At 45.2% G+C, this 18913-nt stretch overlaps 1 protein-coding gene across 1 annotated transcript; it reads left to right on the top strand.

The window, feature by feature from the left end:
* Nucleotides 1–291: 291 nt before the first annotated feature.
* On the top strand, nt 292–14144 carry CLRN2 (clarin 2). The gene is made up of 3 exons (XM_051965058.1): nt 292–2001; nt 8535–8714; nt 11515–14144. The coding sequence occupies exons 1-3, from the start codon at nt 1749–1751 to the stop codon at nt 11778–11780; spliced, it is 699 nt and encodes a 232-aa protein (XP_051821018.1). The 5' UTR covers nt 292–1748; the 3' UTR covers nt 11781–14144.
* The last annotated feature ends 4769 nt before the right edge of the window (nt 14145–18913 follow it).

The raw sequence follows: 18913 nt of genomic DNA on the forward strand, positions 1-18913 counted from the left end.
GCTGACCCTGGAGCAGAGAGGGGCAGGTCCCAAAGCAAAACGTTTTATGTACTACTAATAAAACAGCACTTGCCTATTCAAATACTCCTTCCTTTTTCAACTCCATATCTGTCTGTACCAGGCTCACCTTTTTCATATTTTTCAACCAAAACTGTATCGTAACAGATTGAATGCAGAAGCACATATGAGAATCCAGCTGTCTAATACTAAGTCAGAAATACAAGAAATTAGAAATCTAGATATTAAACACAAATATATATAAACACACGTACATATGAACCAATGCCAAAACTCACCGTGTTATTTGTTTGGGGAAAAGGTGTTATTTTTTCCGAAAAAAATATGTTAACATACTTTTTGATTTTATATGGGTTATTTTTATATTTGTTTTACATGCTTATTTCTTAATACATTTTATGTAATACATCATACAGTGTACTAATACATTATTATTAATAGATTCATTTCTAATGTGAGAACTATCAATAGGTAGAAACCACATAAACAAGTTCTCTCCTGGAGTTCTCCATAATTTTTAAGACTATAAAGTAGCCCTGAGCCCACTGAGAGCCACTGTGTGGGTTGGTGGGTAATTTCTCTAAGTCCTGCGATTTTTCATGGCTTCCTCTCTTAGTACCATTAGGTGGGTGTCTCTCTTGTCTTCACTGGGAGATTACCAACCCCAAGGGGGCAACAATGTAGCCTATTTATCCTCAGACATCTTTCCTCACCACTGTATTGGTTGCCCTGCAATAACCACGATAACAATAACAGCAGCGGTGGATAGCGTATTGGGGTCCGGCTGGGCGGTCTCATCAGCCCCATTAACAGAAGAGGAGCCTAACGGTCAGAGAGGTTAAATGCCTCGCCGCGATACGATTAGTGCCATCCAGAGAAGGGTTTTTCTTCCTGCCAGAAAGCGCCGTTTGCTCCAGGCACAAACCGATTTTACCCCCGGAAGATGCGCCCCTTGACAACTCCAGGTGTCATAAAGCGCCACTTGGGTCAGGCGTCCCGGAGAAAGGCAGGTCGCGTCCTCGGTCATTACCTAAGAGATCCGACAGCAGCGACGTCTCCAGACGGGAGCCAGGTCTCGGCGGGGAGGAAGGAGGGGCCGTTTGATCGGGTTTCCCGGCGGCAGACCGGGCTGCCAGCTCCCCCGATTTCCCCCTCCGCGGTTTCCACGCCTGTTTGCCGCTTCTTTCCCATCCCGCGCCCTGCCTGGGGCCCCGGAGGGCCCCTCGGGTAATTAGGATAAGCACCCAGCGTCATTTGAATATTTAAAACGGGACAATTAAACCGCGGCTGAAACCCTAGTCGGAGGCCGGTCTAGGGTTACCTCCGGGGGCGGACGCCTCCCTCCCGGCACACTTGAACCTGACGGAGGCTCTCAGCGCGACCATTTCGGCTGTTGTCAGAGCGAACGTGGGCTTGGGCGGCCAGGGAGAAGGAAAGGGCCTCGGGCGGCCGGGGAGAAGGAAAGGGCCTCGGGCGGCCGGGGAGAAGGAAAGGGCCTCGGGCGGCCGGGGAGAAGGAAAGGGCCTCGGGCGGCCGGGGAGAAGGAAAGGGCCTCGGGCGGCCGGGGAGAAGGAAAGGGCCTCGGGCGGCCGGGGAGAAGGAAAGGGCCTCGGGCGGCCGGGGAGAAGGAAAGGGCCTCGGGCATGGCCGGTCCCGCGAGGCCGCCACCGGCCCCGAGGGGCCGCCGAAGCCCGGGCCGGGCCTCGGGATGAGCGCTCGGAGCCGGCAGCATGCCGGGATGCTTCCCCAAGACGTGGCTGGCCGCGGCCGCGCTGCTGAGCCTCGCGTCCTTCCTGATGCTGGCGACCGCGCTGGCCGTGCCCCGGTGGCTGACGGGGAGGATCCTGTGCCAGACCGGAGCTGAGCTGGTCAACGCCACGGCCCCCGAGCTGGCCAAGTTCATAGGGGACATCTCGTACGGGCTCTTCCGCGGCTGCAAGGTGCGCCAGTGCGGCCTGGGGGGCCGCCGCTCCCGCTTCACCAGTGAGTAGCCCGCCCCGCCCGGGTCCCGGAAAAGCTGAGAGCCGGGGCACTCGGCGACCCCCGAGGGAAGGGGCCCCGGTGGGCCGGGCGCTGTCTGTCAGCCAGTGGGTCGCTCAGACGGGCGTTTAGTAAGTACCTACTGTGTGCCCGCTGCAGCGCTAAGAGAAATAGAGACTCCGAGAAAGGCAAAGGGCTCCTCAGGGAGCACTCTGTCGGGCATTCGGAGGACTTCCCGCGCAGGCCCTGGGGCGGGAGCAAAAAGAACAAGGGAAGTGGCTTTGGTCAAGAAGCCCTCGTCCTCCGGGGTTGAAGGTGCAGGGAAATGCTGCAGAGAGGTTGGTACTGCGCATCTTCCAAGGGAACAGCAAGGGATCTCCCTGGGTAGGCTCCAGAAAGATCAGGCGGAGCGTCTCGGAGGAAGTGACCTTTAAGGCGGGCAGTCGGAGGAGGAGGGTGGGAAGGGTCTTCCAAGCTCGGGGACAGACGGAGGCTAGAAGGCTTAGGGGATGAAACCCTCGCCAGACCGCAGGCTGATGATGGTGAGGAGGATGGTGGTGGAGGATGATGAAGATGATGATGATGAACTGCCATTTACAAGGCACTTAAGATTTGGAGAGCGCTTTCCCTTCATTCCGTTACTGGAAGCTCACCACACCCCAGATCTCGGGACATAGGGATGATCGGGAGCTAAGAGCGGGGGTCTGGGTGCACGGAAGGAAACACTGGGAGGAAAACTCAGCTTGGAGCCCTGACTCTCCCTCCACCACTTCCCTAACCCGGGGACCCTGGGCAATTTGTTCACCTCTTTGAACCTCAATTTCCTCACCTGTAAAAATGAGGAGTTGGATAAATGAGCCCTATGATCCTTCCAACTTGAAACCCTATGATCCTCGGGATTCAGATAGGACAGGCACCCAGGTATCAAGTTATTCCTTCCATCTGCGCCTTTCTGCCTCTCCTCTCTGTATAAAAACGTGTCTCACACACACACACACACACACACACACACACACACACACACACACCCCTCCCATTCCACAAACTCTTCTCCCTTCTTCCCCCAGCTTGGCCAGAGAGGGAGGGCAGGGTCCGCACATCATCGGGGGAGTGACTGAACCACAAATAAGGGACACCCAGATTAAGCGGAAACCCAAAGGAACTTACTGACAAAAGAAGCAAGGTGGCCGTCTCTAATCAGTGGGCTTCTTTGAAGAATTAGATCCATTAGGGTGTAGAAGAATGACCTACAGGCACACACTTTAAATGCTAAAAACCTCCACCGGCTTTGTTTTGTTTTTTTCTGAGGCAATTGGGGCTGAGTAACTTGCCCAGGGTCACACAGCCGGCAGTGTTAAGTGTCCTCCCGACTTCTCAGTGCTCTATCCACTGCACTAACTAGCTGCCCCTCTGTATGTGTCCCCGAGGAAGATGAGTGAGAAAGAATAACTCTCCTCCCAAACCAGAAGCACCGGGTAATAATAATAATAGTAACAGCCCTGCAGAGGATGTGCCCCAAGAAGTGTCTGGTTATCTCTCCGTCTGGAGAAGCTCCTAATGAGGCAGATACCATCTCTTCTGGTGCTCTAGACACAGCTCCTCCTGGAAGCTCCGGCAGCTCCTTCCTGTGCTGGCTTCCCTTTGGGCTGCTGAGTGACAGCCAGCCAGGCAGCGAGGTGCACAATCTGGAGCAAGGGCGGCCTTTGCCTTCACAGACAAGGGCGGCCTTCCCCTCTGCCCCTCGGAATCCCTGCCTCCCTTCCGAGACCAGCCTGAGTCACATCCCCTCCAAGTGGTTCCCTCTGAGCCCTTCCTGCAAGTGCGGAGGGTTCCACCTCCAAGCCCTTTTGTGTGGACACTGCCTCGCTCTTGTACCTACTTCTCTGAATGGCCATCATCTTTCCCCAGCGGAGTCTGGCCAGGGGCCATTTCATTTTTGCTCTGGTTCTTCCAGGACCTGGTACCGCGCTTGGTGTATGATGAACACTTCATGAATACTTCCTGATGATTTGGTTTGATCATCCCAGGACTTTTTATTTGCTTGCCCTAAGATCATTTCTTCAATGTAACTGGCAGTAGTTCCTGGGGAACAGCTTTGGTTGGGTATTTGTTCTTCTTTAGTCCTTCCCACCATTTCAATATTAAAAGAACCCCCTCCAAAATCTGATAGGATTTTATTTAATTGGGCATAGGGAAGGATTCCAAAGTAGAACTAGCTTTTACTGACTAGTGAATGGCAAAGGTGAAGCCATAGGTTGTCATTTGGCATAATTTATCTTGGGAGGAAATAGTAAGATGAGGAGGAAGTCTCCATGGGTTTAATTATTTTCTCTATAAAACTGACTCCAAGATCCATTAGTCTTTCCCCTGGACTCCCATCTTTCATCTTTCATCTCCAAGGACTTGTTGGCCATCTCTATCTGGTTTCTCTATAGGCATCTCCAACTCAACATATTCAAAACACTTTCCAATTTCACACTTTCTCTAAACTTTCCTACTTCTAGTAGGGGAACCAGACTATGCTTTATTAGAAGATGAAAGATTTGGGACATTTCCCAAACATGTCACTCTATTTCCTTCCTTTCCTGCCTGGAAGGTACTCTCTCTTTATTTCCTCTTAATCCCTTGCTTCCTTTTGATCATTTCTTTTCTTAAGAGCTCCTTTTAGTTATTAACAGTCTCTCATCAAGTCATTCTGTGTTGCTTATTTGTTTATTCTTGGTATCTTACAAGAAGAATTCAACCTTTTTTTTTTTTTTGATCTAGTCTAGTATAGAATTTTGCATGTAATTGGAGGTTAATAAATGCTTGTTGCATTACATTGGAGTGTTCTCTGTTTTTTCCATAAGCTTTCTAGTAACATCTCTGGCTATGAGACTAGGTGGTATCCACTAACACATTTAACAATTTTCAGCTTTTAGAAGGCTCCTCTCCTTCCTCTCTTCTTCCTTCTCTCCCTCCTCCCTTCCCACACTTACTCTGTTCTTCAGACATTCTGTCCTCCACTGGTACATACAGCATTCACACACTAGGGATTGTGGGATCATTTAATCCAACCTCCTGATTTTACAGACTAGGAAACTGAGTCCTAGGGAAGCGAAGCCCAAGTTCACACACGTAAGTAGCAGAGCTGGAATTTGAGACCAACTTTTTTTTTTTTTAACTGTGCCATAGATCTAGTACTTTCCACTTTCCACTCCCCACTTTTCTAATAAGCAAGTCTTGATTTTTCCTACATAACTGAGGGTACCTGTGAGCCCTCTAAGCCTCCCATTAGTCTTCTTCAATCATTCTTAAAGATACCTTGGCAGGGAGTCTGTGATGTGGGTTGGAACCCATCCGTGTAGGGGGATGTGCAGTCAGATGACTTTTGCCCTTTATTGTCTATTTGATCTTGGACAAGTAAGTCACCCTCGTTCTCTTAGACCCAATTCCCTAACTTTTTAATGAGAATGTGAGATTAGGTGATTTTTAAAGCCTCTTTTACCTCCAAATTTTGTGGGACTAAATTTTTGTGGAAATAGTTAAAGGCCAAGTAAAGTTGTTTGTGTTTGAATAAAATAGTCAATCATGTATTTATAATGGATATGGTATTTTCTGCCTTCTCAATGGAATAGGGAGAGGTGGAGGGAAAGAATTTGGGACTGAAGAGATAGATACATAGATAAAATAGTCAATAGGGACTTTAGGTTCTTGAACAGGGGAGGGATATGAGTAAAAATTATGTGATAAAGATTATCCCCACAATTATGTTTTAGATGAAAAAAATTACAAGCCTGTTCAGTATCCTATAAAGAATAGGGCTTCGGGACTGGGCATTATAGGATTGAATCATGGAGCTGTTTCTGAAAGCCACTGTTAACTCTCTGGACCTCAGTTTCCCCATCTGTAAAACAAGTGAATTGAACTAGATAATCCTTAAGGTTCCTTCCAGTTTCAAATCCCCTGATCTTATATTATGGATATATATCAGATGACCAAGCAGACAGCTGAGGCAAGGTCAATTAGCACAAAATGTTTATTAAATTAAGTTGAATTGAATGAGAGGTAGCAGTTGAGGGGATGGACTGGCAAAAACAAACCCTAAAGGATGTTAGAAAGAAATGAGAGCAAAGGAGAGACGTGGCTGCCACATGGAGGATTGATTCTGAAGGGGTCAAAAGTGGGAGAGACCGAAGGGCACGACATTTTCCAGGGTTTGATTTCAGGTGTCATCTGAAATTGTAAGTAAATTTCCACATAAGGGGAGCTCTCCTCCCAAAGAAAACAAGGCCAGTGCTTAATATGTACATTAGAGAGTCCTCTGGATAGAAATAATTGAGAATACAAATGGATGGCTTTCCTTAGGACCATGGAGTGAAAGGAAAGGAGGATTTGGAGTGAACCTTGAGTCCCTTGACATTTAGCCCACAAGAGAAAAATTAGCCCATAAAGGAAAGGAGAGAATCATCAGAGATAACAACAGATTCAAGATTCCAGTATCATGGAAGGCAGGAATGGAAAAAAGGAGGCTTAGGTCAACAGTGTCAGATGAAGCTGAGATAGCCGGAAGGATGAGCACGAAGAAGGAACTATTGGCTTTAAGCAAGGAGAGAAGCCAGTGACGAGCTAGGAAAAACTGTTTTCAGTCCAGTGGCCTCTGCCCCAGCTATCAAGAGTCTGAGGTTCATCTGAAGTAGAAGGTCCTAACAATAATTTTGTCCACGTGTGTAACAGTTCTTAGAACCCTGAATATAAAGAAATAAAAAGTAGGGTAGTACCTTTCCTCAGGACTGTTCTACCTGGACCCATCCAAAGAAGATGAGAGCAAAATAACAGTAGTGAATGACATCTCTGTTGCTTTCCTACAAATTCACACTTCCTGTAATGACTATTTGAGTGAAAACAGTGACTTCCAGGCAGCTATATGGTAGCTTTAGGCCTCTATATTCTAAAAATATATCCACCAAAAAAATTCTAAAAGACATGAAGAAAAAATGGAAACCGCCACAAAATTTGACTCAATAAAAATCTTATTTGATAGTTATGGAGCTACATTAGTATTTTCTGAGTCTCGAGAAACAGAAACAGTCCTTTTCATCTCAAATCTTACTCCAGGCTTTATTGCTAGCATAGAAACAATTAGTGGTACACCGAGAAAAGGGATAACCAGCATCTTATGCTTTTTCTTCATGTTGCTCTTGGGGTCCAGTTTTGTTTTTGTCATTTAGGAGAAACCAGAGGAATTGGCTTCCATCAGCACTATAGACACACATAGGCCTGAAGAGGTTAGGGGCTGTGGTGAATTTTGTAGTGAAGCAGACAAAAGGAAGCTTGAGCTTTTTACAAGCGCACTAATCCAGGGTGGACGGAGCCCAGGCACTCCTAGATCCCCAAATCACAAACTGGTCAGCTACAAATAAACTCTGGAGCTGACAGAATTCCTTTGGTGACTAAATCTGTGGACTTGGGAGTCCTGTAGCTGTTTCTCCCTGCTTCTTTTCTGAGGAAAAGGCCCCCAGTTTGGCCAGAGTTATTCTAACCAGCAAGGGGAGAGAGAGCTCCTAATACCTTGGACAATCTCCCAACCCCTCCTATGGCTGAAGTTGTCCTTCCTCCAGCATCTGAGGAGGTGGGAGCCGGCTCCGTCTCCTTCCCATAGGCCTGTCGGGGCCCAGAGCCCAAGCCCTTCTTCCAGAACTGAGACCAAAGTGCCCCCAGAGGCAGGGGCCGCAATCAGGGCCGGTGAGCCTTAGTAATGTCCTTGCTCCTCCTCCAGAATGGTGGCAGCTTGGTGCCAGCCAATAGCTTTAAAGGCCCTACTGCCAGAAGCTCTCCCCCATGCTACCTGGTCCCTGGACGTCCCAAAAAACTTGCGCCCCCGGCCCAGGGACAAACATTTCTAGTTAAGACTCCCTAATTCCTAAGGTTCTAAGCACACAGGAAGCATTTGGAACAACCTGCCAGAGTAACTTTGGAATACATTGCACTGGAAAATGCAATGATTGGGGTCAAAAGGCCCAGGTCTTTTCCTTTCTGCCTGTGGGACTCCCACAAGCCCCGATCCTCTCTAGAAATCTGTTTGCTCTCTACAACAGGAGGGACTTGGTCTGTATAAATTCCCAGACCCCTCTCCTTCAGGTTGCTCAGGCCCATAAGCAGGAGGAACCCGCCCTCTTGCCGGCCCTCCTTTGAAAAAGAACAGTGTGAAAGGAGAAAGGGATGAAGTGAATCAACAGCTAGGAATCTCCCTGGGTCAAAAGCTCGGGACAGTTTAGATCGGCACTTGTGATCATCTGTTTTTTAGCTGTTTGTGCCCAATATTACTGTCTGAAGACCAGAGTCTAAAGGTTCAGCCTTACTCCATTTATCAGGAGCAGAAGAGATGAATGTTTCCCAGAAAGGTATCTGCTTGCTTTGGCCTTTCCCCTATTCACTAGAGTATTCATAAGAAATGTCCAGTGCTTTACAACAAGTGACCAAAATAGGGCTCACCCACAGTACAGCGCTTTAATCCCTTCACTGAGATAATCCAGTGATTGTTTCTTTCTCCCCAGTCTTTCCTCACATGGTGAAGCAGTTGAACACCGGCCTTCATGTCATGATTTTAATCTTCCTTTTTATGGCCATGGCCTTGGCCCTGGTCAGTATGGGATTTGCAATCCTCAATATAATAAAAGTCCCGTATCGTGCCGTAAACGGTCCTGCTGGGATATGTCTGTGGAATATGCTTGCAGGTAAGACGCATCCTCAAACTGCTCCGGTCAAATAATGGCCCAACTGTGCTGAAAATACTGCTAAACCTTTTGTAAGAAGGCGTTAAAATGCCTTATTATTTCTTCATTTCTCTCAAATGTTTTTTCAAATTCTGCCTTCTTTCACTTCTCCCCTCCCCTTTCCTCCTCTTCTTCCAACTCCCTTTTCCCATATTGAGAAGAAAGAAAAATAAAACAAGTTTCAAAGAGATAGAGTTCAGCAACAACAACAAAACAAAAATCCTGTAGTGACCATAAAATATACAAATAGAAATATATTTATATAAAACACTTATATCACGTCATGTATAAAGGCACGTCATGTCAGATATATACATATTTCCACACACATGTCCCATATATCTCAATCCACACTGGGTCCAGCACTTCTCTCTCGGCAGGTGAGCAGCCAGCTTCCTCACAAATCCACTAGAATCATGGCTGATCGTTGCATTGTGTTCCTAAGTCTTTCAGAGCTGTTTCTCTTTACAACATTGTAGTTGCTGTATACATTTCTTTAAGATCAGTTTCTGATTTTCTCTAGGTTTACCCACTGAAATCCATTTTTTAGTGCTTCTGAGTTACTCAGACTATTATGAAAATCTTTCTATTTTTATTCACCCACAAAATATACACATAGTTCTTTGTGTACATGGGTGAGAGACAGAGGGGCAAGGAGCAAGGGAAGCCAGAAGAAGAGGATGCTGAAAGATCCGGGACTAAGGAAAACAGAGGAAATGGAGAGAAAAGGAGGAGAAGGAGATAAGAGGCTGGAAGAATGAGGAAGCAACAGCCCAGGAGCTAAAGGCTCAAAGCAACATCTTACAGGATGACGGGAGAAAAGCAGGTCTTCCCTCGTAGGGTGGAAGCTCCTTGTAAGAAAGGGTGGTTTTATTCTGGGCTTGTATCCCCAGGGCCTCCACAGTTGATTACTTCATTGATGGTTGCAAGAGTGTTGAGAAGCACAGTCCCTTTGGGAATAGGGAAAAGTAATGCCCTAGAAGTTGAAGATCTCGGAGGGCTTTCCAGTGGGCATGCCGTCCACCACAAGATTGATTCTCCAGAGTATGTCCTCCGCCTCTGCTCTGAGAGGGCTCCCCCATAATCCTTCCCTTCATCCCAATCTGGACTTGTAACTATCTGTGAGCAGCCTAACTTCCCCCCTACTCCAAAGCCTGCCAGTCATACCCATGGGGCAGTAGGAATGGTCAATATCAGGTGGGAACCTGAAGCTGATGGTGAAGAACAGAGTGGGCAGAGACAGCATGGTGGAGGGGAAAGAGCCTGGGATTTGTCATTAGAGACCAGTGGTTTGTGCCCCTGCTTCCCATTCCCCCCCCCTCTAATGCTTATGGGGAGGAGGTGGAGGCACTTGAGGTGAAATGACTTGCCCAGGCTCACACAGTAGTCAGTGTCAAGCATCTGAGATCAGATGTGAACTCTGGTCCTCCCGACTCAGGACCCGTGCTCTCCCCGCAGCTAGCTGCCCCTTTCATTTGTTCTTATCTGTAGAACAAGGGGGTAGGATCTCTAACATATCTTCCAACTCTCCATCCTGGGATAGGATCCCAAGGTCAACACGTCAACTCTGAGGTAGCCAGAGGAGGGAGGTACAAGAGGCTCTTCTTTCCTTTCTCTTTATTCTTGTTCCAACTCTTATCTCTTCTCTTTGCCCTTTATCTATGGGAAAAGCTAATCAGGGCAAAATAGGGAGGTGATAAGCCTTGGGCCAAATAAATAAGTAGAAATAGGAGCCACAATACAGAAGGAACCTTCTCCTCCATGAAGCTGGCAGGACTTCTTCAGGTGTTCGGGGATTTCTAGTTTCTTTATTCAGTTCAGTCAGTTTTGAATAGGAGTGTTCCCAGAATGCAGAGCTGGAGAAAGAATTTTGACCCAGAGGACTTGGGTTCCGATCACGGTCTGTGCTGACTAAGACTATATATAACCTTGAAGGTCTCTTTCAGCTCTAAGTCTTTCAGCCGGATGAAAGAGGCGGCTAGAATTAAAAGGTCCCTCTGGTCGCATGTAACAAGCAAGGGAAGTTCCATCTCCTTTATTCTTGCAAGTCACTAACTCTAAATCGCCAACAAAACAGCAAAATCTGGTGCTTTACTTCTTTGTCCACTTGGCTCCCTTCGGACCGTGTCTAACTTTATCCTGCTGTTTATATTCTGGGTGAGCAAGTTGCGTCTGACTCCATTCTTGGAGCTATTTATTATTTATATCTCCTACAGCACAGTGCCTTGCCATAAGAGATGCTTGATAATTATTTACTAGATTGAATTAGATCCAATTAGATTGAATTTGGGATACATCAGAAGGGACAAGGCTGAAATTCCAATTAATGATGTAATTAAAAATTCAGGAAGGTTCCGAATAAACCATTTCCAAATGCTTTCCCAGCAACCATTCCAAACGACTAATGAGTTACTTGTAACTGATTCTTATCTGTTTATTAGAGTGGATTCAGTACGACTTCTACTTAATAGTGCTGTTAGCCTAGTTTATACTACTGTAGGTATTTTAAAATAATAAGACTGTGTTTCTTTAAAAAAAAAAATCTCTGATTCAGATTGGATTCACTCTTAGCCTGAGTCAGAGTGGTTTTCTTGCATTATTTCTCATAGATAGAAAATGGATAGTAGTTGATACAGGGTTTTTCAAAGTTTGATTTCAGGCTAATGTTCAGCTCGAGCTTCATCAAGATGCTGCAGCTTAAATAAGGTACCGTGACGTCTCTGATTGCCAACACGAATCTCGAATCTCCCTTTGGCTCTAGGTGGTGTCGTGGCTTTGGCCATCGGAAGCTTCGTGGCGGCCGTGAAGTTCCACGACCTCACGGACAGAATTGCCAATTTTCAGGAAAAGATCTTTCGGTTCGTTGTCGTGGAGGAACGGTACGAAGAGTCTTTCTGGATCTGTGTGGCAAGTGCTACAGCTCACGCGGCCAATTTGCTGGTGGTGGCCATAAGTCAGATTCCCCTTCCTGAGATAAAGACCAAAGTAGAAGAAGCGACCGTGACGGCCGAGGATATCTTGTATTAATGGCCTCCCCTACCTGAGAAAGGCTCGTGGGAGATGAAGTGAAGCATCATCTTTCGAGTTCTCATGTTGCTGACTTGGATGAAGACCTTTCTTCCTTCACGCTCTGGCCACAAATTAATTGGCAGTGAGTTTATAGATTCTATAAAAGTCAATGGAAACTGTCGGTAATTATAGCCAGGGATTGTAAATTATATACGGCACGGACCTCATTGCCTGAAAAAGGAATTAATGGTGTAATCGAAGATGTACAATAGTAGCATTTTCTCTAGAGACTTTATCCCAGGAAATAGATGGACTCGGAAAAGTCAAGATGACCCTCTGACTGATTTATGCTGTATTCTTTTAAGGGAAGCAGATGGGAAGATGGTGGTGGAGAGGCTCGTGTTCCATTGGTTAACACATGTCTATTGAATGAAGTAGATTCATTCTTGTTGTGGGACGGGCCTGTAAATTAAATGACTCACCAGAGGAGTTCTGAGGAGAGCCGTTGGCAGAGCGAAGCGTGCTCTCAGGATCTGCTGGGGAGGCGCAGGTGGCTGGGGGAAGGCTTCCGGGAATCGTGCCCCGGGATTCGCACCCAGATGTGAAGACTCATTTTCCACTTTTGTCTTCACGCCAAGCGGGATTCAACAGCGCCCTCCTCTCGGCCCCAAGCACGCACATCAGCTCCATCGTTTTTCTAAAAGGCCGGCCCTGGCTTCCACAAGGAGGAAGTTCACTGCCCAGAAGGAAGTCGAAAACTCTTTTGTATCTGGGACCAACCTCAGCAGCCCAAAGGCCCAGAGTCCCACAGCTAGCATGCATCCAAAGCAGGATTTCAACTCAGAACTTCTTGACCCCAAGAAGTCTAACTGCAACACTGCTGCTCTACCCCTAGAAGCTCCATATCATTTGAAAAATGATGGTTTTATACTTCCATATAGTCTTACAGGATTTCTTGTGCTCTGTTGGGTTGGCTTAATGTCAGAGGAAAAAGCTCTGGATTCAGAGTCAAGAGTCGCAAGTTCAAAATCTGACTGCCACTAATTGGCTGGGTGGCTGCTCAAATAATTGCTCTAAGCCTCAGTTTTTGTATCTGTAAAATGGGAATAAGATCATTTGTTCCCTGCCCACTGACCTCCTGCCTAACTTCAGTGCTCAGAAGTTGGATTGATTTCAGTGCCCCGTCTCCCTGGCTCAGAGCTGACACCGATGATGTGTAAGTTATGTGTGTGATTTGTCCAGCTCTTACAGACTCATGTGATCAATTTTAAGCTTCCTGTTAACGTGAAGAACATTACCACGGATCATTCAAAACAATACCAAACTCTCAAAGCATTTCTTTTTTTTCTAAACCCTGTTCTGCTTAGAGCAACGTAAAAATTAATTTGCATTCCCAAGGTACAGAGTATCCTCAGGTTTATTCAGTGCTTAGGGAGACTTCCTCCTCACAGCATCCCTGGCAGATAGTCTATCCGTGCAGCATTACTGTACCCATTATGCAGATGAGGACACTGAAGCCAGAGTGGCACCTGTTTATCTGGTTATTCTCTACCTAGCCACTTGTGTCTTGAGCACCGGGAGGGTCCTGGGGGAGCGTTTAGAGCTGGCTAGAGCACTGGAAGCTGACACCGGACTTGGTTCCTTATTACCTGTGTTACCTTGGACAGCGCTTTTGCTTGTCAGCAGGAATGTAGCAGTAGTATCTTTAAGGTTCCTTCCAATTCTAAATTTGGAACAAACAAACAAAAAAAAGACCATCCCTAATATTGGCTTGGGGGGGAGGGAGGGGGGATTATTGAGAGATTAAGACATTCCAATATGTTTTCCAAATATTCCTTGATGATTCACCATCTTAAATGGAGCCAAAGGAGGTAAGAAAGACTCAGACCCACCTTGTTTCAGAGACCTGGAACACTTTGGCTTTCATAAGCACCAATCGTTGGTAATAATGGTCAAATTAATGTTTTTAATATTTTATTGTCTTAATGAAATAATTTACATAAAAAAACACTAATCATATTCCTATTTTCTGATTAATGTGAAGTTACGACAATGTTAATATTTATTTTAAGATTGCTAATACGCATATAAATCGTGATTGCCAATATTAAATGCACTGAATTGTACCAAAGCTAATGAGATATAGCATATTAATTTTTTAAAAATATAATATTAGTGAAACTAACTCATTATCTAGATTATTAGTGAAAATAAGGAATTACTTTAATTCACGAAAATGTGTGTAGTAAAAGGAAGATTAATTATATTTCTTCAATTCTCAGAAAAACCAGTTTGTGGAAATGAGCTTCTCCAATTTGTTGTAACTTTTTAGAACTTTTAAATAGGAGAGTTTTAAGAAATTAAAATTGTTTATTTGCTTGAGGTATCTGTGATCTGGATCTGTGATTTTCATGATTCAGGGTGTTGGACTCCTGGTGCAGAAATTGCCTTTTCCAATGTAAAACACCTTACTTTACAACTGTTGATTAAATTGATTAAATACTATGCTTTAATAATAATAATAAATATTATGATTAAGAATATGCATCAATAAAACATTCTGGGAAAAAAACACCTACAGGTATAATTCTGGATGAATTAATGCCCTCAAAGAAAATGAATAAAGGCTTGAGTAATGTAACAAACTTAAAGAAGCAACAGCATCTCCATCTAGTTATCCGACATATCCAACATCCTGTATATCTCCAACATTTCAAACTGTTTTATTTTTGATTATTAACAAAATTCATCCAAATTTCAAATGGATTAATGATACAAACATCCATCTCCATTAACTCCAATATTTCTCAAGTCATCTTTATGATTACAAATCTTGGAGTTTAATACATTTATTCTAATATTCATATATTAAGTGTCTACTTTGTGCAAAACTTTGTGCTAGGCTTCAGGAAGAAAGTGGCGCTTTAGCTGAAACATGAAGGAAGTCAGGAGGCAAAAACCAGGAAAGAGGGAGCCCTGGATATGGGGGACAGTGCCTGCAGTCCAAGAGTGGAGAATATCATGAGAAAAGCAGCAAGGAGGGAGGGCCGCTGCCTCAAAGACCTCACGGGCCAGTGGGTTTCTGACACAGTAGCACTGTAATCTCCCACTGACTCCTTCTAAAGCAGGGAAGATAGCCATACCCCTCTTCGTACATCTTTCCATTGTGTTCCTCTTTTGCCATCCTTCCCTCCAGTATAATACATCCAGGATATGAAAAGTTAGAAAAAGGGAAGAGAAAGGAGCATTGGTAGCAGCTGCTGCTCCCTGTTGCTCGTGTCCCCATGAGGTTTAAACCCTAATTTTTACATTCTCAGGTCACTCTCCAAAAGTCTGTTCATCCCCTTTGACCCAGATGTCACTACGAGACAGGTTCATAGGATCACAGATTTAGAACTGGAGGAGACAAAGACTCATTCAATGAGACAAAAGAAAGCAGAAAAGGCCCTATAGATGCCCAAATTTTCATGGCAGCATTTTTTCTTTAAAAAAAAAAATGGAAACTAAAAGTTGATCAATCGTTTTCAATTCTGCCCAACTCCCTCTGACTTCATTTGAGGTTTTCTTGCAAAGATACTGATTTGCCATTTCCTTCTCAGTTCATTTTACAAATGAGAAAACTGAGGCACACAGGGTGAAATAACTGACCCAGAATCACACAAAAGCCATATTTCAACTCAGAAACATGAATCTTTCTGACTTCAGGCCTGGCACTCCATCTTCTGCACCACCTTGGTGCCCTGGAAACTAAATGAAAACGGTCGAACAAATTTTGATATATAATTAATGTGTTATTGTGCCATAGGAAGTGATACAAGGGACAGAACGCTTTTTAAGAACTGACAAACCTGGAAAGATTTAGAAGAACTGATTCAAAGTGAGGAGAGCCAGGAAAAAAACATATATGCAACTGTTGCATTGTATCAAAAAACAGGTATCAAAGACTTAAGGACTCGGATCAATGCATTGACCCACATGGTTCCAGAGAACTGAGCCCGAACAATGCTTCCCATCTCCTGACAATAAGGTGATATCCTCAAGGTGCAGAGCAAGACACACCTTTTCTGAAACAAAATATGGGTGGGTTGGCTAAGATGATATGTTAAAAGGAAGGGGGGAAATTGGAAAGGAAAGAGAGATAGTGATCACAATGCTGCCTGTGGGAGCACAGAAAAATCCCCTTAACTCTTAAGCTTCTCATCCCTAAAATAAAGGCGTCAGGAACAGAGCAAAGGTGCCTTTCTGCTTTTAAATCTACAATCCTGATCCTACAAGAGACTTGCCTACAGTTGGTCTTGCCTAAATTTTAACTGCTAATTGTATATAGCACCTTGAGTTTTGCAAATAACTTTTTTTTTGTTTAGCAAAGCACCTAAACACACAGTAAATATTAAACCAATGTTTGTTTACTGACTGACTGAATGAACACTTTACAGATATCTCATTTGATCCTGATAACAACTGAGCAAAGTAAATGCTATGACCAACCTCGTCTTTAGGTTCAGATATGTAGTCATGTGATCTGTCCAAGGTTGCTAATAAGTACTTAAAACAGGATTTAGATATCATCTCTCTGATTCCAAACTCAGTTCTCTTCTTACTACATCCTGTTACCTTCATCTAATTCCAAATAACAAAAAAAATGAACATTTTTAAAATTATAGTCGTTAAAAATCACACTAATACACTCTAGCGAGATATCAAAGGCTTCCTTTCTTTATAAGTGGATCCCATTCCACTCCCAATAATAACCACGATTGTCAGTTATACTATTGCCAGTCTCTCCCTCTGAACCAAAGCCCAGCTTCTGTTGACGTTGGGTTGATGGCGGAAAGATAGGGAGTCTCATTTTCCATTTAGTATCCTAATATATTCTACAGTCTGCTCTGCTTTCTGTATTCGGCAAGTGCTGGTCAGAGATCGGGAGTTCAGTAACTGGTGGCCAAGTATTTTCAAGGTATCCCTTTGGGACTCTGGGAAGGCTCCAAGATTTCAGGAAGCTCATATAAGACATAGTGACATTTTCCTGTTCCCATTACACATAAAAAGAGATGTTTGCATATCTCTACAATTCTGTTCCACTCAAATTTTGTGAATTTACTTATGTTCTTACTCCTTATTGTTCAATCATGTCCCGCTTAGGGTTTTCTTGGCAAAGATACTGGAGTGGTTTGCCATTCCTTCTCCAGCTCATTTTGCAGATGAGGAAACTGAGGCAAACAGGATTGAGCGAGTCAGTTCTTCCTGGTTCTATCCACTGCTCCACTTGTAGCTATCCTATTCTTTTTCCTACAATCTCATGTTTCTTTGGTACTTCTGAAAGGTCAAACAAAAGAGAAGCCACTGTGGACCCAAGGCCAAAAGATCATTCAGCTGCTTTTGGCTTTCTGGTATTTTTTTAAAGACATGAGGAAACAGTCACAGAGCTAGGGGAAATCCATGTGGTATAAAGGAAGAACAGAGAAAGAAATCCCTGCTCAAATTGGGGACGTCGCCTAAGTAACGGGCAAACAGGATGAGAACCTGATAATATAATATGGCACTGACCATTGGATAAAAGACCCAGGGAATGTCCAGGGCTTACCTGGGAATCTCCCATGCTCCTGGTGGCCTGGAGAAAGCAGGTGGTCTCCCTCTGAAGTAGATCTGAGGGAGAGACTTAGCTCCTGGGATCTTGCTCTTCCCCTTCCCCTGCACAGGTAAGGAACACAGCAAGGGAGGAGCAGATTCCTTGCTGTTCTCCTCTCTGCAGCCATGATGTCTGGCCCCAGAAGCCCAGGGGCTGAGAAGGCACCCGCTTGCAGCCCTACGGGGCTATTCAAAGACAATGTGTAGAAAAGGGAGTTCTGAATTCCCCACAGCAGGATCCCGACATTAAGAATTCTGGCAGAAAAGGGAGACTTCCAGGGCAGACTCAGCTTTTAGGGTTAGCTCCAGGGTAAGAGATACGTCTCTTTTGTGTGTACCTCTCTACTTACAGCTACTAACTGTGTCCACTCTCCTTGATTATGACTGGACAGAGGAGATAATGCACTCCACCTGCATGAAAAGGACACGTTTTTTGCCGTGCTTCCCCTTGAGGCATTTCAATGACGTCCTCTGCTTTGAGCTAACGAACTTCTGGGTGACCAGAGAAAGCCACAGGTTGGGGTGACTCGTGAGCTATTATTTTAGAGTGTGGAGGGATGTCGTCATGAAGAGCTAAAACATCTTAGCCCTTGGGCTGTCCGGCAGATTGTCTGCCCATGAAGCCACATGATGCCTGAAATCCGAAAGAGGGAGCAGAAGGCACGGCGTGGACACCTCCGCTCAGGGGAGAAAACGGGGAAGTTGCTCCAACACGCTTGTACCCCGGCCGTATGTGGCCCTCACACCAGGCAGAGATAGCCAGGATCTAAATACATGAATATAGTATGTCAGTACGAGAAAGGACCCTCTGGGGAAAGAGTACCCTTGGTCAGGGTCATATACCCAGCGCAGGAAGGAAAGGAGAAGGCAGCAAGGTCAGCTGTGGGGCCTAGGAATCCAGACTGACTCCTGAACATTAGGCACTTACTAAAATCACAGGATACCAGAGCCAGGGGGACCTCAGAGCAACCACAGAGAGCATTTAATTATTTCAGATACAGCTCTGCCTTTGGCTGCATTCTTACACCAATCAAAACTTAGTTCTGATCGCTTTTTGTACAACTGAGTTCTCTGCAAGCATTCCTACAAGCAAGGACTGCCTTTGATCCATGGGACGACGACCCACAAACCAATAAACAATTTCTGGGGCAGAACCAAGTATTTCTAGGACGAGGATTTCTGCCGGCCTGCAGGGTCCTGCAGACGCCCATCCCATCTGCCTCTATGTGACGCGAGCTACTCCCATTACTAGAAGGGAATCCAACAAACCATGTCTTAAAAACAATGGCCGGTAACTAAATCCTTCTCTCTGTGCAGCCGAAGGAACACGATCATCTGGAACCTATGAAGTCATCATGTGAGCTGAGGGATGAGAACTGCCTGGACCCATTATTCTTCTCCCCCTTGGTCCCCCACCAGGAAAGACTGTGACAAAATGTCAAGCTGACTGGCTCGATCGCAGTAGGGACAGCAAGCAACAATGGGCATTTAATTCCAGGGTTCGCTCTGCTTTCACGCAGTTT

The sequence above is a fragment of the Antechinus flavipes genome, chromosome 6 (assembly GCF_016432865.1).
Source record: "Antechinus flavipes isolate AdamAnt ecotype Samford, QLD, Australia chromosome 6, AdamAnt_v2, whole genome shotgun sequence".
NCBI classification, from domain to species: domain Eukaryota; kingdom Metazoa; phylum Chordata; class Mammalia; order Dasyuromorphia; family Dasyuridae; genus Antechinus; species Antechinus flavipes.